The 25,577-nt window shown below is 39.6% G+C and overlaps 1 protein-coding gene and 1 pseudogene across 1 annotated transcript; one reads left to right on the top strand and one right to left on the bottom strand.

The window, feature by feature from the left end:
• Nucleotides 1-21,334: 21,334 nt before the first annotated feature.
• LOC131792985 (uncharacterized) lies at nt 21,335-23,900 on the top strand. Its single transcript, XM_066170374.1, has 7 exons — nt 21,335-21,538; nt 21,635-21,878; nt 21,964-22,513; nt 22,609-22,801; nt 22,942-23,199; nt 23,298-23,469; nt 23,583-23,900. The coding sequence occupies exons 3-7, from the start codon at nt 22,037-22,039 to the stop codon at nt 23,758-23,760; spliced, it is 1,278 nt and encodes a 425-aa protein (XP_066026471.1). The 5' UTR covers nt 21,335-21,538; nt 21,635-21,878; nt 21,964-22,036; the 3' UTR covers nt 23,761-23,900.
• On the bottom strand, nt 21,345-24,583 carry LOC131772185 (uncharacterized; annotated as a pseudogene).
• Nucleotides 24,584-25,577: the final 994 nt, after the last annotated feature.

Raw genomic sequence — 25,577 nt, 5'->3', positions numbered from 1 at the left:
CCAGAAACGGAATAATCATTTTATTGACGAAAGGATGGAATGGCTATTCTGGAATAATCCGGAATGTATTCTTATTCTGGAATAGGGTCAATCAAATGCACCCTTAATAATGGAAAGTTTACTGAGAGTGAGGTAAAGGCCACTAAATCTATTGCAAAATGTAGGATTCATGTAAAAAGGGCTAGTGCCAGACTTAAGGAATTTAAAATTCTCTCTTTTATACCATCATATTTTAGATGTTATGTTGATGAGCTATTTCAATTGTGTGCTGCCCTCGTAAACTTGCAATTTCCCCCTATCAAAGAAGGCTGTGAGAGTACAGAGGGATTTGAAAAACAGATTAGGTTAAATATATTGAACTTTAATTAATGTTACAATCTAATAATATATAATAATTAAGATATATATTGTTTATACATTTTCAACAATTATTACTAGTAAACATGTTCATGTTTAATTATGAAATGCCACAAAAAAGTCTTACTTTGTATTACAATTATAAAATTTTCATATTTTGTTTCATTCCAAAAACTTTATTAAAAGGTATGACAGAGTAATGCATATAAGGTGTTATTATCAAAATTGTGGGAACTGAGAAGTTGCATGTCGAAATTTGGCCAAACAAAAATAGAAAAGGTACAGACTGATTATCATTAATTGATAAAAAAAAAATTGCACAACAAGCTGTTGGAAAATTCCAGTTTGCAGAATTTTGGTAATCTCAATAATAAAGGTGTCCTCATAAATAGACATCTAGTTTATTAGTCATCTGAATAAATCTAAGCGAAACTGGCAAGTGAAAACCTTTTGCTATGTGGTATTACTGAAAGATCACCTTCAACGTTGTCTTTCCAACTCTCATCCCTCTTGATATTTATTGCCACAAAGTCTTTTGTAATCTAGAAAACAAAGTAACAAAACACTTCTGGTCAAAAACATTTGTCCTTGCACCGGATGCCAATATACCTGGTCCTGTGTCACATCCTGGGAGTAATCTGCTTCTTAAATATGCAGATGACTTGACACTTAGCATTCCAGTCAAGTCAACAGTTCTCAACTCTCTTGCAATGCAAGAGGTGGGGAACATCCAACAATGAGCCTGTAAGAACAGGATGAAACTTAACCTAAGCAAGACCTGGTGTAGTGTATTGCATTACCTAAGCGTTACTATAGTCACGCTACATCCTGTAAGACACGATCGGTACATGATTGTAAAAGTACATTCCTATGTAAAAGTAGTATTACTGATTCCTAGTATTGTATTGTGAATATAGCTTGTTGATTCTCTAATAAAATTCAGTTGAGCAATAGCAATGAAAGGAGTAACTTGACTGAATCTAGACGACACAACATACTGGCGACATGGATTAAAAGCCAATAACGTACTCCTTGAGTTAGATGGAACGGATGGGACTTTCTACGCCACAGCCGTTTAACATCGACGCAGCCGACTTGTATTGCGAATGGCAGCACTGGGTGAGTTCCTTTGATATATACTCAGTGGCTTCCGAGCTCTCTGACAAGGACGACAAAGTCCAGCGAGCCACCTTCCTGCACTGCCTTGGGCCCGCTATGCAAAGGATCTTCAGAACCCTGCCTGGCGAACATAAAAAACTTGAAGATGCAAAACTAGCTCTTCAAAACTACTTTGCGCCAAAACGAAACATGGTGTCTGAAAGGTACAAGTTCCGATTCAGGGAACAGAGGTCAGATGAGCTGATAGATAACTACCTTACAGCACTCAGAGAACTTGCGAAATCGTGCGAGTTTGGCACACTCGAAGAAGAGATGATAAGGGACCAGATCGTTAATTAGGGAACGACACCTATTACCTAAGGTAGATGACACTTTGCAAGCTATGCACGGTTCAAAGTATTTTGCAAAAATTGATGCGAAGAGTGGTTTTTTTCAGCTTACGCTAGCTGATGAGTCATGGTACATCACTACCTTCATCTCACCTTGTGGTTGTTTTAGGTTTAAGCGTACTCCCTTCGGTCTTAGTGATTCAAGCGAAGCTTTCCAAAAGATGATGGAACAAATTTTGTTCGGAATCGACAGAGTTCAAATCTCTATCGACGATGTCATCGTGCATGCTGTGACAATGGAAGAACTCATTAACCGGCTCCGTAAAGTTTTCAAGAGATGTCGTGCAAACAACTTAAGTCTAGATCAAAGCAAGTGTGAATTCAGCGTTACCAAGATTTTGGTGTTAGGCCATGTAGTATCTGCCGATGGTATTAAGCCGGATCCGAAAAAGTGCAAAGCAATAAAAGCCAGACCACCGCCAAAGAATGTATCAGATCTTAGCTCATTTCTTGGAATGTGCGGTTATGTTTCCAAATTCATACCGCATTACGCGAACATCGTGGAATCTTTGCGAAAATTAACTCGGAGCAAAGTAAAATTTTCGTGGGGAAAGGAGCAAAAAGAGGCATTCGAAGCCCTAAGTAAACATTGTCTTGCGAGCCCATTCTCGCATGCTTTCGCTTAAACTCTCCTACGTATTTGATCACTGATGCTAGTCCAGTAGGTTTAGGAGCAATCCTGCTTCAAGACCAAACTAACAGCAAGCGAAAACCAATCGCCTACATAAGTTGATCACTTACGCCTACCAAACGAAGATATTCGCAAATCGGATGCGTATGGGCAGTCGAATGCCTGCACAATTATTTGTTTGGAATCAATTTTACGCTACTTACTGACAACAAACCTCTGTCCAGCATGTTTGATCTGCAGTCCAGCAAAGTCCTGCCACCACGAATTCAACGTTTGGCCTGGAGATTGCATCAGTACAATTTTCATATACAACACGTATTGGGAAAGGACAACACTGCAGATTCACTGTCTCGACTTCCTTCGAAGTGTGAAAACTACACCAATAGCGGAACTGTTTGCGAGAATTATGTTAGGTTTGTTTATGACACCAACATGTTAACTGCAAGCTGTCACTCTTGCCGAGATGAGCCGCGAAACACGCAGAGATGACACTTTGTCCAAATTAATCGAGCATATTCAAGATGGCAAGTGGTCGTGCGACGAAAAACTGAAACCGTTTAAAGCAGTTAAGGATGAATTATCTGTTTATGAAGGAGTTATTCTCAGAGGAAATCGAATTGTTGTTCCTTTGTCACTGCAAAAGAAAATTCTTAAGCTCTTGCATGAGACACACCAGGGAATTGTCAAAACTAAACAGTTTCTCAGGTCACGATTCTTTTGGCCTGGAATGGACAGCGCAGCAGAGGCAATGATTAAAAATTGTTGTGCATGTGTTTTAAATCAACTGTTAAACAAGTACACGCCTCTCCTGACCGCATCGTTACCTTGTGGTCCTTGGGTAAAGGGCGCAGTAGATATCGTTGGTCCAGTAAACGGGAAATTTATTTTGACATACATCGATCATTGTTCGTCATATCCAGAGGCGCACATACTGCGACAAATCACCTCTTGTGAGGTCATTCGAGTTCTGACAGATATTTTTGCCAGATTTGGTTTTCCAGAAGAGTTGGTTTCTGACAATGGTAAACAATTTGTAAGCGCAGAATTTGAAAACTTTCTGAAAACGTACGGTATCAAGCATGCTCGCATTTCGCCGTATTTTGCTAGAAGCAATGGAAAATTAGAGCGATTTCATCGGTACCTTAAAAAAAATTTTCACGCTGCAATATCGGAAGGCAAATCATGGGAAAAGGAATTACCCAAAATTCTTATGTCTTACCGAGCGACTCCTCATCTTGTTAATGGGAAATCACCAACTATGTTGTTGTTCAATCGAGAAATTCGTATGAAAGTTCCACATGTCGAGTCAAATCAGACCAGCCAAAATGACGACGAGCTAGTGATTCAGTGAATGTTGAATCTTCTGAGACCATTCACGGTCACGGTCACGGTCACGGTCACGGTCACGGTCACGGTCACGGTCACGTATGGAAAGTGATCATTTCGATGATCAAGCCTCTCAGAATAAAGGCAATGTCACAACTAGGTCCGGACGTGTAGTGAAGTCTGCACAAGATAACGAGAACTTCGTATATTATTAGCTGATTTAAATAGTTTAAAATGATTATTATCTTTAATTAACTTTGAAATAGAAACCTTTGAACTTTGTCCGGGAAGGATGTAGTGTATTGCGTTACCTAAGCATTACTATAGTCACGCTATATCCTGTAAGACACGATCGGTACATGATTGTAAAAGTACATTCCTATGTAAAAGTGGTATTACTGATTCCTAGTATTGTATTGTGAATATAGCTTGTTGATTCTTTAATAAAATTCAGAGTAGCAATAGCAATGAAAGGAGTAACTTGACTGAATCTAGACGACACAACACCTGGGAAATGGTATTAAGAAGGAAAACAAACAACAGGTGCCTGATGTGTTACCCTCAATTGTAAAGAAGCCTGAACTTAAATTGTTTGGTGTAACCTTCAATCAAGACCCCTGTAACTGGGACACTCATTTTGATCTATGTAAAGCCAGTTCTGGGCTATACGTAATAAGGGTTTGTTCATTTTATGGTTATTCGCAGGAGAAATTGACAGTTCTTTTTAAAAGCTTACCGTAGTTATTCGGTTATAAGGCGCACTTGGTTATAAGATGCACCCCAAACTTAGCAATTTAATTGAGTTGAGTTCTCAAACTGAAAATTACGTGAAAATACTCGGTTATAAGACGCACCGAAAAGTTGAGTTAACAAAAGGATGTGATGAATCGACAACAATTATCCTTACACAATTGGCATACGAACTCTCTTTGTTAACGTAAACAAAAGTGAAAAAGTCACACATTTAATGATATACGTGAAAACAAATGCTGAAAGTTCACACCTGTAATGATAAACTATTCAGTGATCCGATTTTGTCTTATAAAAACATCAATCACCTGATTTAAAACTCAGTTGCAAAACTTACTGATACATTCGCATCGTAAACAGTCAGAGTTCAACTTCAACTTCTTGTTCAATCGTTAATATGCCAAGCACTCGCCGTCACTCGTATGACCTCAACTTCAAGTTAAAAATCGTTGCAGAAGCCAAGGCAGTCAACAACAATCGTGAAATTGCCCGTGAATACGGCATTTCCGAATCCATGGTGAGAAAATGGCGTAACCAACAACGTGTCCTGTTTTCCGGTGAGCTGCAGATGACAGCAAAGCGTGCATCAATGGGACGCTACCGACCGAAGGATCCTGAGTTGGATCAGCAGTTAGCCGACTGGTTCAGCGATCAACGAACTCAAGGTAAGCATTGTTTTGCTATTTAACCCGGATTTTCACTAGTGAATTGTTGTAAACGTGTTGAGAACCGCGATCATTTCGATGTTTACATTCATAGTTTCGATAACTAAACTGAAATTTGTTTTCCTTGTTACACAGGTCTGTCAGTCAACGGCATGATGCTTCGAGTGAAGGCCAAAGAACTCAGCACCAATCCCGAGTTTAAAGCGTCCCTTGGCTGGTACTCCAACTGGAAGCGTCATCACTCCATCTCCATGAGAGTGATGACATGGAAGACAAGGTCATCGAGTTTCATCGATTCGTCCTGAGATCTAGCCAGCACTGGGGCTATGATTTGAGTCGTATCCTCAATATGGACAAAATGCCAATGCAGTTTGAGCTGCCGGCCACCAGAACCTTGGAGTTTACTGGGAGCAGAACAGTCCCAGTGTTGTCCTGTAGAGCGGGTGTCTACAAAATGAAGACCGAAGACTGAAGACCACAGCCCGAAGACCGAAGACCGAAGACCAAAAAACAAAGACGCTAATTTTTTTGCCCGAATAAGGCACGGACAGTTCAAAAACTAACCCAAAGCGTTCCTCAGCACAAACCGATGTGAAATTGACAGGGGTCTTCGTTTTGTAGAAAAGCCCCCCTAAATCTACAAAACGAAGACCCTTGCTAAAACGCTTTGCCAGACCCCTGGGAAGGAAGAATCTATTATATGTTGCCGATTTCAACCTCGCGCGACAAAAAGGGGTGCATCAGTTGTCTAGACTGATGCGGTTTTAAATCGCAAAGGAGGCCAGCTTAGGGGGTGCAGGACTTGTACAGCATTAAAGTATTTTTGTAACACGAGGTATTTCACAATTTCTAGTTGATCTTAAGCTTCCCATTATGTAGTAATTTTACAGCATGTAGGAAATATTCAGTAATCTGCTTAATACTAGGAAAGTTACTAGAGATAGTAGCATTCACAATTTTTAGTGGCAGCAGCAACATTGGCTATTAGCCTGGCAATTTTACTTATTCTCAAAAAGGCAGAGGGAGTGAAATAAATATTTGAACTAACGTCATGGTTGATAATTTATGCCGTTCAGTAGCATAGCGTGATGATGTGACAATTTTAAAGACTTGGCTGTGACCTAATAGCAAAATGATTTAGTCACAGGATAGGTGATAGAAAGCACATGTTTTTTTTGTGTTTTTTTTTTGTGGGGGCGGCTAAAACAGTTCAAACGTTTCAGTGTATCAGTCAAAAAATAGGCCTGATTGTGTCAGAAAGCAGTTTCAGTTGTGATGGATCGCCAACTTTGTGACAAAAACACTTTGTCAGACGCCAATTGACGTGAATTCAAGGGGGTCTTCGTTTTGTAGAAAAGCCCCCCTAAATCTACAAAACGAAGACCCTCACTTAAATGCTTTGTCAGACGCCAATAGACGTGAAATCAAGGGGGTCTTCGTTTTGTAGAAAACCCCCCCTAAATCTATAAAACAAAGACCCTTGCTAAAATGCTTTGTCAGACCCCTGGGAAGGAAGAATCTATTATACATTGCCGATTTCAACCGCACGCGACAAAAAAGTCTCTGTAAACCCAGGGAGGAAAAAGACAAAGGGAGTGAAATAAATATTTGAACTAATGTCATGGTTGATAATTTATGCCGTTCAGTAGCATAGCGTGAAGACTGACGCGACAATTTTGAAGACTTGGCTGTGACCTAATACTGTAGCAAAATGATTTAGTCTTAGGATAGGTGATAGAAAGCACATGTTGTTGTTTTTTTTTTTGTGGGGGCAGCTAAAACAGTTCAAACGTTTCAGTGTATCAGTCAAAAAATAGGTGCGATTGTGTCAGAAAGCAGCTTCGGTTGTGATGGATCACCAACTTTTGGACAAAAACGCTTTGTCAGATGCCAATTGACGCGAAATAACTGGGGCTTTTGTTTTCCGTTTAAAAACCGTGTGGATCTAAAAAGTAAAAACCGTTGCTAAAACTGTTTGCGAGTAAACAAATAATTTAAAGCACTAAGGAAGACCGGGAGTGTTATTTGGTCTTATTTGGGTCATAATTGAATGTCTTCATTTGAAAAACTCTTTTAAGTTGGAACTCTTGTTGCTCTCACTTGACTTGTAAATTTCTCACTTTTAAATCCAGAACCCGAAAAAAGGTAACTTACATTTTACCGGAAGTACAAACTTTCAGAGCAATTAACTGACACAAGCCAAACATTTCTGGAGAATAAAAAAACACAAATGAAACAATTTTTAAAATATCTAAACAGACAAATACCTTTTCTCTGCAAGCTATTGAGGTTAACTTTAGTGCCAACACGTACAACGGAACTTTTTGCCGGCTGATTGCACTCTACAGACATAAAGCTCATGAAATGTAGCTGCTTTTCACCAACCATAAATGATTGACAGTTCTCGCCTTTTTGCGTTTTGCATTTTGGCAAAAGCCTGACTTACCGCCAGCCTGATTATTTCGCTCTTCTTTGGTTGAATTGCGGTCATATCAAAATGTGAGAGCGTTGAAGCCACAAACACGATGTCGAAGTTCCGAAAATTCGGGCTTCCTCGACTTCTAGATGGAACATCACCCGGACAACCAAAGCCCAAAGTTGAGCGCAGGCAAGTAGGTAAGTAGGCAGGCAGGCTAACAGGAAAGTGTGTAGGTATGTAGTAGGTATGTAGTAGGTATGTAGTAGGTAGGTAGGTAGGTAGGTAGGTAGGTAGGTAGGTAGGTAGGTAGGTAGGTTAAAGCTATTGGGTACTTGGGAAAGAAATCATCGAGAAGATGTTTGGGAGGGACTTTAAATGTTCGTAGCATTCAATTGCAAAAATGGCAATTGCCAAAAGTGGTTTTTCGAAAGAGAGGAAATATGCAAGAAATTTGTACGAGAATGTTATAAGAATAGTACTGGGCAACAAAAGAACAAGTTGGGAGACTCCCAGGATGTTCTTTTCTTAAATATCTTAGGACGACATAAGACAGGTAGAGCTCAACTTTGACAGAAATAAACAGTTTGGCAGGAACTTTGCACGCAACGTTTGACAGGCTAAAGATGTAATTATTCGATGTATTTTTATTTAGAGGCGACATGATGATTTGTTTACTGTGGATTCGCAGAGCAATGTATGGCAGGTGCCTGTGACTCTGAAAACAGCGACAATAACATGACATCCTCCTCCGATGAGGTATGGTAAATTTCTTAATTGGAAACTTATGAAGTCTTTCTTGTAGTGCACTCAGTGAAAGCACTTTAATCTGGTATATTGTTAGCTGGACTACAGAGATGCTCTCAGAGGCAAATTTTCATGACGATTTTCGAAGGTAAACCCGACGTTCAGAGATCAACTCGCCTTTCAACCATTCCCGTATTTGGCATGATTAATTTTAAATACTTTGCTGTTGATTTATATACTGTAATCCTCTCCTAAGTCAAAAGATCGAATGCACGCCAGAATAATTACTCTCGCGTTAGTAATTGGTCAAAATCATAGCCTGTATTTCGCGAGCGAGCACCAGGAATAGAGTTTTAGATAAATATATTAGAAAACTTTTTAAATGAAAACGATGTTATTTGTTTCCTTTTGAAACAATGATAACATTGTTTGAACAACAGACATTTTGAATTTGCTAGAAAAGAGGCATTTAAACTCCAGGGTCTGTAGACCTGCTTTGGTCAAGTTGTATGCAACTGTGATTTGGAGTGAAGGTCTAAACTAAACCGTTTAATAATGTTATTTTATGAGTTCTTTTCGTTCAGGGGGAGGATGACGATTTGATTGTACTGGAACCATCCAATCCAGACTCGGCAGATCTACACGACCCTGTAAACAGCGACGATGACATGACATGTACCTTTTATAAGGTAAGAGCAATTTAAGAAATATTCCCTTTTGTTTATAAACGTTATTATACGTTCAAAAACGTTATTCTATGCTACTACACTTAATATATACTCATTGGAAATATTATAAAGAGAAATAAAATACTTTTTCTATGCGGGCTAAGGAAAACTTTTCTTATATTTCATAAAATAGGACAATCAGCAATTGTTAAGCATCATTTGTAATGGGGAGATGTTGACATGAAATGCATTTGGTAATTGTGTGGCTATAGGAGTCAACACTGAAAACCTTCTTTTTTTGGGAACTGAATTAAGATACACTTCAAAGTGTTAATGACGTGAATCTTTTCATACATTTTCAGACCCAGGAATGTTGGAATGGTGATGGACAGATGCCGTTATTCGAAAAAGGACGACCTGAGAGGTACACAGTCGATCAAGCCATAGAGATCATAACCAAACACAACCTGACTTTCACTAAATGCACCAGTCAACCTTTAAAGGTTAGAGAAAATGCTTCCTTTCTGGTCGACCTTAATGGTTTTGCCAACTGGGAAGATATTAAAGCCGATATGAATGGCGTTTACAGCAGCGTCCTTCGTTGTGCTGTGTGGACGATTGAATGGCACGACGGTTTGTGGTCATTGTTGGAGAAGAAAAAAGTCCCCCTACCTTCCAAGGATGCCTATCATTTGGTTCAGAATTCCAGGAAGAACAAAGTCGCCCCAGCTCTAGCACGTTCAATCTTTTTGCTGAAGGACGTCAAAGGAAACTCAGTTAACAATGTTTGCCTAATTCAGTACCATGTCGGCAACAAAGATGGACGCGTTGAAGATCTGGAGATACAGAAACATGGCAACAGTCGATGGACAAACCCTAAACCATTCTACCCACTTAAGAAGAGCATGCTATCATCGATTAAAGATAATGTAATCAAGAAAGGTTCTCACAGGGTTTATGACGACCTGAGGAAGAAGGCTGGTGGAGCTTTTGGCGCTTCCTCCGTCTCTGAACTACCACGCAGGAAACAGCAGATTTATAGCGCCAAGTCCAGGATAACATGCACTAACACAGAGGACGACATCAAAGAGCTATTGAAGTACGCACATAACAAGGGTGACCTGCTTCTACACCACGCCGACTTCCCTGAAGATCGATGGGTATTTGGGACTTCCACCATGTGCTCTGACCTGTCGAAGTACACGACTTCTGATCTGCTGTCTTACCCGTTTTGTGTGAACCCAAAGTTCAAAATGGGAGGATTTGAGGTAACTCCTGTGGTATACAAGCACCTTCTTTTAAGATCTAAAAGGACAAAAGAGAGTCCTGTTTTCTTAGGCCCTACCATGATTCACCACAAGAAGACTTATGAAGCCTACAGAACTTTGGCAGCAACATGTGCTGCAAAATGCAAGGCGCTGTCAAAAGCTAAAGGTTTCATAACTGATGGTGAGGAAGCCCTTTCTAGGGCCTTTGAAGACAAGCTGAAAAACACAAGAAGTTTACGTTGTTTCAAACACTTTGAAACAAACTGCAAAGAAAAGCTGAGAGCCATTGGAATTCGGGAAGCAAAAGAACGTTTCTTCATGCAACACGTCTTTGGAGTTCCTGAAAAAGAGGACGGCATTCTAGATGTAGCTGACAGAGAGGATTTGTGAAAATGCTTGGACTCTGCAAAGACTGCAATTGAAAAAAGAGAGAGGGAGGTGCTCAAGAGGAAAGACGGGACGTTTAGGCCTAAGCTTTGGTCGTATCTCAACGAACAGTTTGAGATGATGGCTAGCCACATGGTGGCAAGTATTCGCAATGAAACTGGAATGCTGTTGGGAGACAACGGCAAACGAGTGCGTTGTTATACGAATAATTCGGAGTCCATGAATAACGTCATGCGAGCTGCAAAAGAAACGTACCTAAAGGGAAATCCATGTCTATCACAGCTGAACAAGTTCCAGTTTACGAAGAATGTGTTCAAGGTTGTGCATGCCCACCAGATGGAAGAGCTACACTCAGCAATCGCAGGGCTGAGTGATGATTACATCCTCGCGGACCATGCAAGTTATTTGCAAGTGCCAGCGGATATCTGGTTCGAGTGGACGCCAAAGATGAGGGAAACGTACGTTCTGGGGGTTCAAAAGCTGTCCCTGCAAGATGTATACAACCAGAAAGATGTGCCGTGGCTGGAGTTGGAAACCATTGATATTGACGCAGAATTTAGGCACTTAGGAGATGACATCGTAACCGAACTGGTCGACCGTCATGGCTATTCTAACGAAAGTGCAAAAACATTAGAAAAAGAAGTTCTTTATCTACTGAACCACCCCACTGCCATCCAGAGAAAAGCAAGTTTGCAAACCGAGGGAGTAGTTCAATTTGAAGTTGCAAGTACAGGGGCCAAGAATGGAACAGTGCAGGTCTCTGTTTACAGGGATCATGCAACTTGTGTTTGTGGAAGGTATAAGTATGATAAAATCTGCAAGCACTCCCTAGCAGTAGCTGCCTCCAAAGCAATTCTGACGGAACATCTAAATTTCGTCAGGAGTAAATCAGGTCAAGTTCGTAAAAGAACGGCTCTTGCGGAGCACGATGTCCAAAAAGCAACGGCGGGAAAGAAGGGTGGAAGGAACAAGTGTGGCTATCGACCTGCGAAGGGCAAGGCATAGCCAAGCTCAAGTGCATCTGAGCAAACAGGGCCTTTGTACTCCGAGATACACCACAATGAAAATCCATTTGAGTTGGTGTTTCTCGTGGAAAATGTGAAGAGGTGCAAATCATGTCATCTCAATTTTTGTCATAGAAAGAAGGTCATTACGTTTAATGTAATCTTCTCTCACAAAGAGCGATGGATGTATCCCGTCAATGGAGATTGGTCGAATTGCAGGCCATCTCAACAGGAGACAGTCCGATATTATCATGCCTCGATGAAGTGCCTGCTAACAAGATTTCCATACTTCACTGCCCATTACATTAGCATTCCCAGTGACGTCAAAGAAAGTCTTCGAGACTCCCACAAAAGTTATCTTGCAAACGAGTTTGGGCTAACCTTCGATTAAATTTTCCTTTTTATCTAGGGTAGGTCCCACTGTATATGCATCGGGGTTGAGCACATCCGAGCAAACAAAGATTGATTGATAGTTTGCATGTGCATGTGCATGTTCACTATATTCATAGTAAACATTCCACGGGTAATCTTGTACTTTTTATACGATTGGAATGTATTGTGTCGCCAGCTGTTGCAGTGTCACCAGTTATGTGAATTTATATTGAAAGACGATGACTACAAATTTTAATTTTGATTAGTTTGATTCGAGTATTGTATGAAAGCTATTATTGACTCTGAGCTAACCCCCTTGCATAGGCGGATCATGACTAAAACACCACACGAGTACTACGAGTAACATACGGGTAACATACGAGTAACATAAGATTAGCATACGGAGCATATGAGTACATACGGACACATACGACTAACATACGACTAGCATATGGATACATACGACTTAACATAGGGATACATACGAATACATATGAGTACCAGACGAACAGGTTTGAGTGATACGAATGTTTTTCTTATAAATAAAAGAATTATCAGCCATACAAACATTTTTCATACAAGCAAACTACTATCTGGTGCATTTGGTGGGGGGGGGGGAAGAGGGGGCAGGTTTGATAGACCCCCAAGGTTTTCTTTAAATTTAGTCACATTAACATAAATTCACATGGAGTAGAAACCTTTATCTTGCTCTGCAGATGATATAACGACTTTTTGACAGCTTTAAGAGCTTTTTAATTCCTGACATTTCGATGCGAAATATCCAGACACCTCGGACCCTCCGACGTGAATTGTGTAATTATGTGTGTATGTGTGGGGGAGAGGGGGTTGGACGCCACCCCCTCAGGGTTTTGTAAATGGCGGGAGAAAGGGTTGGATGCCACCCCTCTCAGGTTTTGCATTTTTGGAAAGGAGATTTACTCTATGCTGTTGATGCATTGCTTGCGGAAATTTTGATGCGTCAACTGTTCCCAAAATTCGACATTTTAAACATAATTGCTTTAGTTTCGAACAAGAAATTACAAAATTAATCCTTTTTTAGACGCACATTGATTTTGCACTGATTTTTTTGCCATTTCTCATAACCAATCTAAGCTGAATTAGTGAGATCAAGATGGTGGATCCGATAACGTCATATGACGTCAGCGCCACCGAAAAATTATGTCATCTTGTGAGGCAAGCTAAAGGTTTTCCACTCCATGTGAATTTATTTTACTGCAACTAAATTGAACCTTGGAGAATCCATCAAACCTCCCCCCTCCTGATTAGTGCTTTCTTTAGATGGAAAACATTCGTATCACTGAAACCTGTTCGTCTGGTACTAGCTCGTATGTATTCGTATGTACTCGTATGTATGCGTATGTATCCATATGTTAGTCGTATTTCAGTCGTATGTTAGTGGTATGTATCCGTATGTACCCGTATGTTCCGTATGTTACACATATGTTACCCGTATGTTACTCGTAGTACTTGTGTAGTGTTTTAGTCATGATCTAATAAAGAGTTTAGTAACTGTGGTCATCTTGCCTGTAATCTCATAAATAGAAGCAGTGATACCGAGGTTTCTGTACGCTGTGCCACAAATTTTATCGCTTCCAGACAAGGATTATAAACAAGGAGACACTGGGAAAATTACATATATTTTGTAAAGGAAGTTTAGTTCTGTGCATGTTTGCGTGACTCAAAACTGATCTTTAATAATATAATTGGCGGAATAGGCCTTATACATTTGGTTATGTGCTCATATTTCTCTAAGCTTTTCTGCCAAATTTTGTAGGCGAGCTTGTAAAACGAGACACTCCGAGGGAAAAATAAGTACCATTTTTTTCTCCTGTAGTTGCTGTTTATAGAATGATAGCCCTGTAAATGAAGGAAGCAGTCATTTTTTCCAGTATGAATTAGTTCCTCGTATATACTAGCTTATGTCATTAGTGAGGAGAACACCCGTGCCTGTCTACGTCAGTGCAAATATGTTACAGGGAATTTTAATTTCAAACTGCAGTTAGATAATTAGCACATTGTTGTTTACTTTGGTTTTGTTAATGTTCTTTAAATAGAAATCAAGATATAACAGTTTGTAAATTCTATCAGGGATTGAAGACATTTTCCATGTGTGTAGTTTCTATAATTCCAGAATTGAATAGCCACAAATAAACAATACTTGATTCGTTTTGCATATTCACATGGTCCTTTATACAAATGAAACGAAGACCAAATGATTTCGCATCAATTGGTGTCTGACAAAGCGCTTTAGCGAGGGCCTTCGTTTTGAAGATTCAGGAAGTCTTTTCTACAAAACGAAGACCCCTTGATTTCGCGTCAATTGCCGTCTGATAAAGCATTTTAGTAAGGGTCTTCGTTTTGTAGATTCAGGGGGTCTTTTCAACAAAACGAAGACCCCCTTGATTTCGCGTCTATTGGTGTCTGACAAAACGTTTAAGTGAGGGTCTTTGTTTTGTAGATTTAGGGGGTCTTTTCTACAAAACGAAGACCCCCTTGATTTCGCGTCTATTGGCGTCTGACAAAGCGTTAAGTGAGGCTCTTCGTTTTGTAGATTCAGGGGGTCTTTTCCGCAAAACGAAGACCCCCTTGATTTCGCGTCTATTGGCGTCTGACAAAGCATTTAAGTGAAAGTCTTTGTTTTGTAGATTTAGGGGGGCTTTTCTACAAAACGAAGACCCCCTTGAGTTCGTGTCTATTGGCGTCTGACAAAGCGTTTACGTAAGGGTCTTCATTTTGTAGATTCAGGGGGTCTTTTATACAAAACGAAGACCCCCTTGATTTCGCGTCTATTGGCGTCTGACAAAGCGTTTACGTAAGGGTCTTCGTTTTGTAGATTCAGGGGGTCTTTTCTACAAAACGAAGACCCTTTTGATTTCGTGTCTATTGGCGTCTGACAAAGTGTTTTTGTCAAAAAGTTGGTGATCCATCACAACCGAAGCTGCTTTCTGACACAATCAGGCCTACTTTTTTTAACTGATACACTGAAACGTTTGAACTGTTTTAGCCGCCCCCACGAAAAAAAAAACAACAACAACAATATGTGCTTTCTATCACCTATCCTACTACTAAATCATTTTGCTATTAGGTCACAGCCAAGTCATAAGTAAAATTGCCAGGCTAATAGCCAATGTTGCTGCTGCCACCACAAATTGTGAATGCTACTATCTCTAGTAACTTTCCTAGTATTAAGCAGAGTACTGAATATTTCCTACATGCTGTAAAATTACGACATAATGGAAAGCTTAAGATCAGCTAGAAATTGTGAAATACCTCGTGTTACAAAAATACTTTAATGCTGTACAAGCAAAACAAAATCGCATCAGTCTAGACAACTGATGCACCCCTTTTTTGTCGCGTGCGGTTGAAATCGGCAATGTATAATAGATTCTTCCTTCCCAGGGGTCTGGCAAAGCGTTTTAGCAAGGGTCTTCATTTTGTAGATTTAGGGGGGGGCTTTTCTACAAAACGAAGACCCCTGTTAATTTTACATCAGTTTGTGCTGAGGAACACTTTGGGTTAGTTTTTTAACTGTCCATGCCTTATTGGGGCAAAAAATTAGGGTCTTCGTTTTTCGGTCTTTGTTTTGTAGACACCCCCTGTGGAGCCGACAAGCAGAGTTTCGCGGTTGCTCTGGCCGTGAAAGCAAACGGTGAAAAACTCCCACCAAAAGTCATTTTCAAAGGTGTTCGACAACTGAATATCAACACACCACCAAGGATGCAGATTTCAGTACACAAGAAAGGCTAGATGGACGAAGAAGGTATGTTTTTTCCTCCACAATGCTTATTTCAGAGAAGACACTTTTTGAGTGAGCGACACGATTATCGGAATTCAAAACGAGGTTCGAACGATTATATTGTTGTCAAGGATATCATGTTACTGAGCACATGCTGTTAAGCACGTATGTAGTACGTATGCAAATTCTGTTTGTTTGCTTTTCTCCTGAAGTCGTTTAGTGTTCTAAAGGTCTCTAAAGGCAGTATTCTTTTTTAATTCACAGGAATAAAGGAGTGGATTAGGCACAATCTTCGCTACACAGCAGACCGAAAAGCTCTACTAGTCTGGGATTCGTTTCGTGGTCACTTAACGGAGGCCGTAAAAGATCTTCTGGCCAGGCGAAATGTTGACGTCGCTGTTATCCCTGGCGGACTTACACCCGTGTTGCAGCCCCTTGACAAATGCATTAACAAGCCATTTAAGAACAAGGTACGCTCCCAGTATCAGGCTTGGGTGGTAAACGGTCCGTTTACTTACACTCCGTTGGGGAAAAAGAGAGTGCAGAGTAAGGAACTTGTTTTGCAGTGGATTCACAAGGCTTGGCAAGAGATACCCGCCGATTTAGTCACCAACTCCTTCAAGTCCTGTGGAATTTCGAACACTCTGGACGGCACCGAGGATGAAGCTGTGTGGGAAGAGGAAGGGGCTGGAGCTGATGAAGCAGACGACGAGTTAGAGAACGAGTTCGACACAGACGGCGAGCAGGAAGACTAGGCGACAAGACAAACAACACAACAACCACCTCAACGGCTCTTTTCAGAGCCACCCTGGTTCTTTTCAGAACCACCAAATCTATAAAAGTCAATGACCAACAACTAGTGTCCTGTTCTGGTGTTTTTTAAACTGTAAGTTCTTCTCAAATTGTGATCTTAAGATTTTGTTGTGCGAAAATACTTGGCTCGAAGACGCACCCCAATTTTAGAACTAATTTGCCACCTAACGACAGATTTTTCTTGGAAAAACCGTGCGCCTTCTAACCAAATAACTACGGTAATTACGTGATAATTTTTTAATGCAATTGAAGTTTGGGGAAGCACATTACAATGTAAATACCTTAGCCAAATCGATAATTTCAGCAAATGTGTCCACAAATATGGTTATTTATTAAATTTTACACCCATTAAAGATACTCTTTGTACCAGAGATAAATTGTTATAGGAACAGATCACAAAAGACTGTGATCATTGTCTACATGACCAACTTCCCATGCAGAGGGCAAGGTCACTCCGTTCTCATGGCCATAACTACATTTTACCTTTTATCCATACAGAACATTTTAAGCAAACTTTTATTATTATCAATATGCAGGCCGCAAAAGACTGACAGCGGGCTGCTAATGCATTATCAGCCCTACAGCTGATTGGTTCTTGCTTCATCATCCGATGGATTTTAACCAATTAGAGTAAGCCTAGTGTTGCCGTGGGAAAACCATTCATTTGCGAAACTCCGGACTAACTAAGCACAAAGATGATAGGAGCTTGAGTCACTATATTTCTCAAACTACCAGTGAACAAAAACGGCAATGCTCCAGGTTTTTGCAAGAAGCGTTTTATGGACATCCGCCCACACAAACCTCTCAAGACTCACGTTCGTCAACACATTCTGAAGGCGAAAATACCAGCAGGACTGGAGAAGTCACTTCAGTTTCGCAAACACTGCAGAATCATTTTCTCTCTTTAGCCCAGCCATATCCAAACTGCACTCAGCACATTCAAATCGGAACTATGAATGTCTATCATGGGGCAGGCCCTTCTCAACCTACTGATCACTCTGATTGCAAACCTGTCAAGCGCCGTCGGATAATTATCGAAAGTGACAGTGATTAGAACTGAGTTTCCGTTAACTTTGTGATCTGTTACCAGCATGGACATTTTTAAGGTTAACTTTGTGATATGCCTATTATCTATAGACGATTTAAAGCATTTTTTCGGTAATTTTCAATAAGTTCACTGGACTGAGTTGATTCTTTAATAGCTTGTTCAATCAACACTTACATGATGATTTGAAGTGACTTTGAATTCGTCATTCACTTAGCTTGTATTATTAAAACTCGCATTCTTGATATCATTTTGCCTTGTTTATTGATAATAATGTTAATGACATGACTTTTTGAGGGAATATTGTTTATTTGCGCCCTTGTAGTGTCATTTGTGGCCCTCGCATTTTGCGCTCGGGCCGCAAATGACACTACAAGGGCACAAATAAACAATATTCCCTCAAAAAGTCATGTTATTCCCTTATTAACAGATGTCTTTCAAGTTTTATTTAGGTTACAACTAGTTTTCTCTTTAGTAATGAATTTTTGTAAACCTTGCAAGTTTGTTGGCAGGTATATGTTGTTTTGAAATTAATAAAGACTACATACATATATTCAAATTCCAAGACACTCTACTTAATGAAAATCGCACCTTTTACAGCAGGTGGGGGTGTTGCTTTGTATATTAGATTAGGCTATTCTTACTCAATGAGAAATGACCTCAAAATAGGTTCAATTGAAAACCTGTGGATAGAAACTAATGATACTGTTGTGGGTGTGATCTATACAACCCCAAATTTTTCATACAGGTTTTTTAGACAAACTCGAAAAAATTCTATATAATGTTTACCTCTCCCAAGCGAGATTGGAAACAGAATTTTTTAGGCTTCAAGAAATTCATGTTAGACCATTTTGTGAAAAGCTATAAAGATTTAGATTATTTTATCATGTAATTTTAAATTTTATATTTTATTAACTGGCCTCATCTTTGCTCTTTTTTAACGTACTAGATAGTTTAAATTTTAACTCTAATATTATAGTTGTATTTTAATAACTCCTTATATAGTTAGTCATTAATGCTTTTATGCAATGTTATTAGTACTTTAGTTTGTACTATTTGCTACGGGCCACTGGTTCTTCAGTATATTTACTGCTTTGTGTAATCTTCATTAAATAAAGTTGATTATTATCATCATAAACCAAGATCCTACTTTAGCTGACCTTGCAAGATACAAGCAACCCCCTGCAATTCCATTTGTTCTGCTTGATGAACATTTGTAATCGTTTGAGCAGAACAAGGGCCAACCCTGTTAGGAAACATACATTTCCAGCTGTTTTACAAATATTCATACCTCATAAAGAATTTTAGAACGGAGACCAATAAAAAGGTGACTGTAACTTCTTCACTGGTTTTAATAAATATTCCTCACAATCAGGATTGTCATTTACAATACTGGTATTCTTGCAAACAACTGCAATCTTGCCTGTCAATAATCATGCCTAAAGCGTGTTGTACTTTGTACAGTCTTTCATTCAAATTAAAAATCGTTGCTAAGCCAAAGGCAAGCAATCTCAAGATGTTCATGAAAAGAAGAACAATGGATGTTACACTCCCAAGTATTCACAACTTGACCACAATTTGTTCCGTGGTTTGCAGATTAAAGGGCTTCAGACAAGTTCTAGCTATGTATTTTTTTGGTCTTTGTTAGCAACCACAAAATTAAGATAATTTTATCATACTTTTTATTTTATGGAATGATAGACGTCAAGTGTCATGTTTGCACCTCTTACCATGGAAACTAAAAACGCTGATTGGTCAATTTTAGTTGAAAAGGCAAACAAACTTGCATGCCAATCTGCACCCAACAAGTACTAATGATTGTCCTTTTCTATTTTCCAAGTATTGCTGTTAGTGTTTTGATGCTTCCATTGCTTCCTTGAAGCAATGGAACTTTTTGAAGACCCAGCATTTCAAGCATCCCTGGGATAGAATCTGAAACGGAAGCGACACCTTTCAGTCAGTCTCCAAACATAAACTACCCTTTACTAAGCACCTTCCAGCAAATATGGAGGAGAAAGTTGTAAAGTTTCAGAGCTTTATCATCGCAGCTTGATCTACAACATGGATGAGATGCCAATGCGCTTTAAGATACCATTGAGCTGAAACCATGGAATCTTGTGGAAGCCATTCTATTACTGTGAAGTCATGGGGTGCGGAAATAGTGAAGGTTTATTATGACTCTGGCTGTTGCTGCTAATTCTATAAAACTGCAGCCCAAAATCATTTTTAAAGGAGTGCAGATGCCAAGACCTGACTGTTCCCAGTTCTATGAAGGTTTAACTCCAGAAGAAAGGATGGATAGATGAAGAAGAACTGCCGATGTTTGCCCTGTAGTCTTCCCAATAAAAAGTCAGTCCTAGCATGGGATTCCTTGCAAGGCCATCACACCAGAATGTTGATGTTGCAGCCGGGAGGGTTCTTCAATCACTCAATCATTGCCTGAACAAGCTGTTCAAAGAAAATATCAGGCAAAAATAGCTGACTTAACTCATCTGCAGCCCATATGAATACATGCCTGCAGGAAAGAAGAAACATTTAATGTACAACATGCTTCTTTGTTGGATCAAGGAGAGTTGTGCTGAAATTCCTGCAGAGATGGTTCAGAAGTCCTTTAAGGTTTGTGACATTTCAAACGTGCTTGATGGAACAGAAGATGATGCCCTTTTTGCTGAGCAGATGGATGGCATACCTGAAGCCTGGGATGATGAAGCAGAAGATGAAACTGCCCACAAGTTCAAGGTGGACAGCAAAGAGGAAGACTAAAGACCTACAGTGGGATGACTGTGCTCTCACTTAAAAAAGATGGCTCTTTCAGGAGCCACCACCACTGTTAAAGGGCATGTAAACCCAAAAATCGCACATTTTTTTTTCACGTAGCTGTTTAGTATATGTTTCAGGTACACCATCGGTATAATTAGTTTTTTCCCAAAAGTCCATTTTCATACAGTAAAAGCTCTTCCAAATTCAAAACATTCGCCATCTTGAATTGCGCCATACTTCCTGTGACGTCATGGGTGGAACCTTCCGGTATTAGAGGTCAAAAGCTTCGTTTGACAATCGCGTGTAAATCTTCTTCGCAGCCGTCTTTGTCGGTCTCGTCACGATTTTTGTACTTACAATTTGGTCGAATACATTCAATTTTTTCATAATGGTAAAGCGCTGTGTCATTCAGTTCTGTAGTAATTCAAACAAAACCGGACATACAATGCATAAATTTCCAAAAGACGCAAATTTAAAGCAACAATGGGTTAAATTTGTTCAAGTTAAAAGAGCCAATTTCGTCGAGCCGTCCGAACATTCTGTTGTTTGTAGCAGTCATTTTTCTCTCGATTGTTACGAGAAAAGCTATATGGTCGAAATGGGCCTTAAAAAGCAAAAACAACTTCTTCCTGGTGCTGTACCGACGATTCAGGCACTACCAGAAGCAAATTCTTCCGAAGTAAAAAAAAGACCCATACCGTCGGCAGACAGCGATGATCTGAAAGTAGCCGACTGAACTGAGAAACGACCGAGGAGAAGTAGAGCTCTTCAAAAGTTAGAGGTCAATAGAGTAAGTACAAAATCGATTTACGTAGAAACCTTAAGAAAAATAAACAAATGTAACTAAGGTTCTCAAAAAATCTTTGCTTCTCAGCTATTGAAAGACCATGGGGAATCCAGTTGTTCGGGAGCTTGCGTTGAGCCCATAAAAGACACTGACCTGTCTGAACTTTTGTCTGAAACGGAAGCACTCACTAGAGAAAGAGAATTTGTCGATATCGGTATACAGTGTGATCTGGAATTTTATTGGTTCGATGTTCTACAAAAATCTACGGCGAGTGTGGGTAAGACGATAACTTTTTAAAACAAATCTTAGCACAGTTTCTGCGCTTTGAAACCCTTCCCCATTATTGAGCGTGATGGCTTTCTTCATTACACAGACACACAAGTGGAAGTTGTTACAACTGAGGCCGAGGTCCAATGTGAGATCATCAACCTACCGTCTGTACCCACATGTTCTACGCCTTTGTGTAGTCCTGTTAAGAATGTTGGAAATCACAGCGACGATGATCAGAAAGACCTGGACTATATTCCAAAAAATTTATTTCTCCCTGACGACGTGCTGGAAGAAGAAGCAGAGGAAGAGGAAAACAAACCGAAAAACTTTGAAGAAAAACTTTCGAGGTAGAAAGAGATTGTCTTAGATTTCGCCTAGCTGATTTTTTAAAAATTTTGTTTTAAGTTGTGGTCACTTTTCATTTTGTTATAGGACATCCTGCAATAAAAAAGGTTCAGAGGGCCCACAAAGTGAAAACAAGTTCATCGTCTTTTTTTCCTGCTTGATGCAACTCTTTGAGTTCTGTCCTCTGTGCACTGAGCCTTCTACATCTGAGGTATCAAATGTGGTAGGCACTCTTATCCATGTCACCCAAAAATGTTTAAGCTGCAGTTATGCGCATGTTTGGAGAAGCCAACCATACATTAAAAAGATACCGGCTGGAAATCTGTTGCTATCCGCTGCTATTCTTTACTCTGGTAGTATGATCTCCCAAACCCTAAGAATGCTGAAAATTCTGAAGGTCCAGTGTTTTAGCCGCCAGACCTATCATAAACATCAGAAGAACTATCTCATACCTGTTGTCATAAAAATGTGGAAGGAAGAGCAGGAGAAATTGGTAGAAAGAGTACGTAATTTAGGCGGTGGTGTTGTTCTTTCTGGGGATGGTAGATCTGACAGCCCAGGTCACAGTGCTAAGTATGGGGCATTTATGGTCATTGAACAAAGGATCAACAAAGTGTTGGATGTTCAGCTTGTTCAAGTAAGTTATCCATCTAAAGGCCACTACTTCTGCTTTGCCATAAGTAAACTGTTTAATAATTAAGACTAAAACTAATTGATCTAAATCTTTTCAAGTCTAATGAGGTGCCAAACAGTTCCTGGTGTGAACATGAGGGCCTTCTTCGTCTGGAGACATTTCTTGCTGGGAAAAACCTTGACTTGGCTACTATTATAACAGACAGAAATCGTCAAAATGCAGCCTACATACGAAGGAATATGGCACCCAAAGGAACCAGACATTATTATGACATCTGGCACATTGCTAAGGGCAAGTTAAATGGCATTAGTCTGTCAAACTTTCATAATACAATTATTTGGGTATATGTATATCACTGAAGAAAACTGAAATCATTTGCACATTTTGGAAGTTTTGAGTTAACATTCCTCATCCATTTTCTTTCATTAAAGGAATTGGTAAAAAGATTGATGCCCTCGCAAAGCAAAAAGATTGTGAAAATGCTGGCCTGTGGAGGAGGTCTATCATAAATCACCTCTACTGGATGGCTGCAACTGCCACAGAGGGCAATGGGGACATGCTAGAGGCTATGTGGAAATCACTGACTAACCACATTCAAGATGTTCATGAAGGACATAGCGAATTATATCCAAAATGTGCCCATGGCCATCTAGATGAGGATGATCGAGACAAGGAGTGGCTCCAACCATGTAAGATATACAAGTCAATAAAACTTACAAAACTACTGTTTTGACAAGTGTTTTTCTTATGGTGGCAAATGTTGTTTTACTTTATATTTGCTTTTCAGCATCGAAGGTTTGTGAGAAATTAACCGACATCATACTCAGCAAGTCCTTGTTGAAAGACATCAGGATGGTATCACCTCTCTACCAGACTTCTTCTCTGGAGGCACTTCACAGTCTTGATATAATATTTGCACCCAAACATACTGCTTTTGCATTCTTAGCTATGTATGCCAGGTAAATTGCTGAACAAATTATACAGAATGATAAAACCATCCTTTGCTAGAACTTGTGACATTTTCAAATGTAACAATAAACAAGACCTACTTTTTTTTAATTTCAATCGATAGACTTTTGTTGGCTGCCCTTCACTACAATGAAAACAGTGATCGTTTACAGGCAGTGACAAAGGATGGAAGACCCTGCTACACAATTAGGTTCCCAAAGTTCAAAAAGGGAGAGTATTCAGTGCGAAAGGAAAAGACATCTGCTACTTATGGTACACTACTGGTCTCTCTTACTATTTAGCAGAACTAAAAGTATTTGATTTGTTTGTTTCATTGTTTTAACCTCGCTTTTTGTCCTCTTCAGTTCTATTCCCTGATATTTTACCTTTCTTTGGAAGAAGTCAAATATTAACAAGTACAGCAATTGTGTTTGTATAATTTAAATTTTATAACCCGACAAGACAAACAATTACATAACTCGTGAATATTTATTATTCCTAGGTTATACCGAGGCTTTAATTGAAATGTTGTTGCAACTCAGCTGGGTTTCAGGCCTTTGTTCCTCCACTTTTTGCCACACTTGCCCGATTTCCGTACAACAAACACTCTCATGTGTTGTCAGCATTGGTTGACAAGTTCCACACTCGCACCTTTGATAATTTTATTTAAAAAACCCACGGAAGCTCAGGTTAAATAAAATTTCTCTTGTATTCTTTTAGACTGAACCCTTACTGTGTTGGATTTTCATGCCAAATACAAATAAATCACACAGTGAATTAAATACCAGTCTGTATTTCCGAGACGATCGTCATCGCTGTCAACTGGTTCTATGCTGTCTTCGTGCGGATCGTTTCGGGGAATCCTACGCGGCTCATATTGATAGGGACGTGGCCCAGACTCGACGAAAGGTTCTGAATTATTCCCATTGCTGTCATATAAGTTTAGGGCATTCAAATCACTCTCTTCTGACAAAACATCGTCCGAACTACTACTACTTGCACGAGCTGCCATACCAATTCTACAGTGAAACCCCTATTGTGCAAACATTTTCGTTCCACCGCTTACGTCACGACTTCTCGCTATTGTTTCCACCGGAAGTGGAATTTCAGTTTAAAATGCCAATTTTCTCCCTAAAATAAGTCGAATTGGGCAAAACGAATAGCAAATTCGTTTTCTATGCGACTTTTTACATTGTTTAAGAAAAACTTGTATTTTTGGGTTTACATGCCCTTTAAGCCAATAACCAATGTAAACAAGTTTGTGCTTAGTTTTTCCATGTTGGATATTCGGCCATAAGCCGAATATGAACATGTGTAGTGACCTATACTAATTGTTTGTGTTTTGATTTCAAGAAGATCTTGCTTATAAGCCAAAAACCCTTTTTGGACTAAAATTTTGGCAAGACTTCAGAAATTTTCTAAAAATATCACTCAGCTTACAGCCAAATAACTGCAGTAGTGTGGAACAAAGCTAAAAAAAACGAAGAATGTACTGATGGTGGAACTGAAGAAGACCTGACAGGGTGTTTTGCACCGACTGACAATAAGGCTTATTTGCCTTATGGGCCATACAAACAACAAGCAGCAAAAGGCAAGAGGAAAGCCTTTGATAGTTATTCACTGTCCACACTAAGGAGAGCTAAGAGGAACCTCAAAACATGGTCAATGCAACCAGTTGAAGTTCTTATAGGGTGCTTAAAAAACTTCAAAATGAAGTGCTACTTCAATGGAATTGATTTCAAGGCCAACCTGGACTTGATGCATACCAAGATAAATCGTTATTTGGCTGTTGATTTTACAGAAGAATTTGATCCTGGGGCTGTTACTGAACAAGTAAAGCCTCTATAAGAAATGAATGAGAGGGAATACAAAGCTTTGAAGAAATACCAAGATGATGAAAAAAGTCGTATCAAGAAAGGGTGTGATAGCTTTAGAGAAAAGATAAGAAATGTGAGACAAGATTTTTAGGCACCAGTTAACAAGGGTACAAGAAGCATAAGTGGGAGGATTGCTGAAGAAACTTTTGAGCTGTTGACTGAAAAATGGGGTAGGCTGCCTTGTTTGTGGTTTACAAGGTCCCTTTCCTTTGGAATTGATGGAGATACATTCAGTAAGCTCT

The sequence above is a fragment of the Pocillopora verrucosa genome, chromosome 7, assembly GCF_036669915.1.
Source record: "Pocillopora verrucosa isolate sample1 chromosome 7, ASM3666991v2, whole genome shotgun sequence".
Taxonomy (NCBI): domain Eukaryota; kingdom Metazoa; phylum Cnidaria; class Anthozoa; order Scleractinia; family Pocilloporidae; genus Pocillopora; species Pocillopora verrucosa.
Note: the sequence above shows the minus strand (reverse complement) of the source record. Positions and strands in the feature narration are given on the sequence as shown.

What these genes read in the sequence shown, in the direction of transcription:
- LOC131792985 (XM_066170374.1), top strand. Translation starts at nt 22,037, where the DNA reads ATGCAACTCTTTGAGTTCTGTCCTCTGTGCACTGAGCCTTCTACATCT. An exon ending in TGGATGTTCAGCTTGTTCAA is followed by an intron (nt 22,514 to 22,608) that starts GTAAGTTATCCA and finishes AATCTTTTCAAG; the next exon opens with TCTAATGAGGTGCCAAACAG. An exon ending in CAAGGAGTGGCTCCAACCAT is followed by an intron (nt 23,200 to 23,297) that starts GTAAGATATACA and finishes TTTGCTTTTCAG; the next exon opens with CATCGAAGGTTTGTGAGAAA.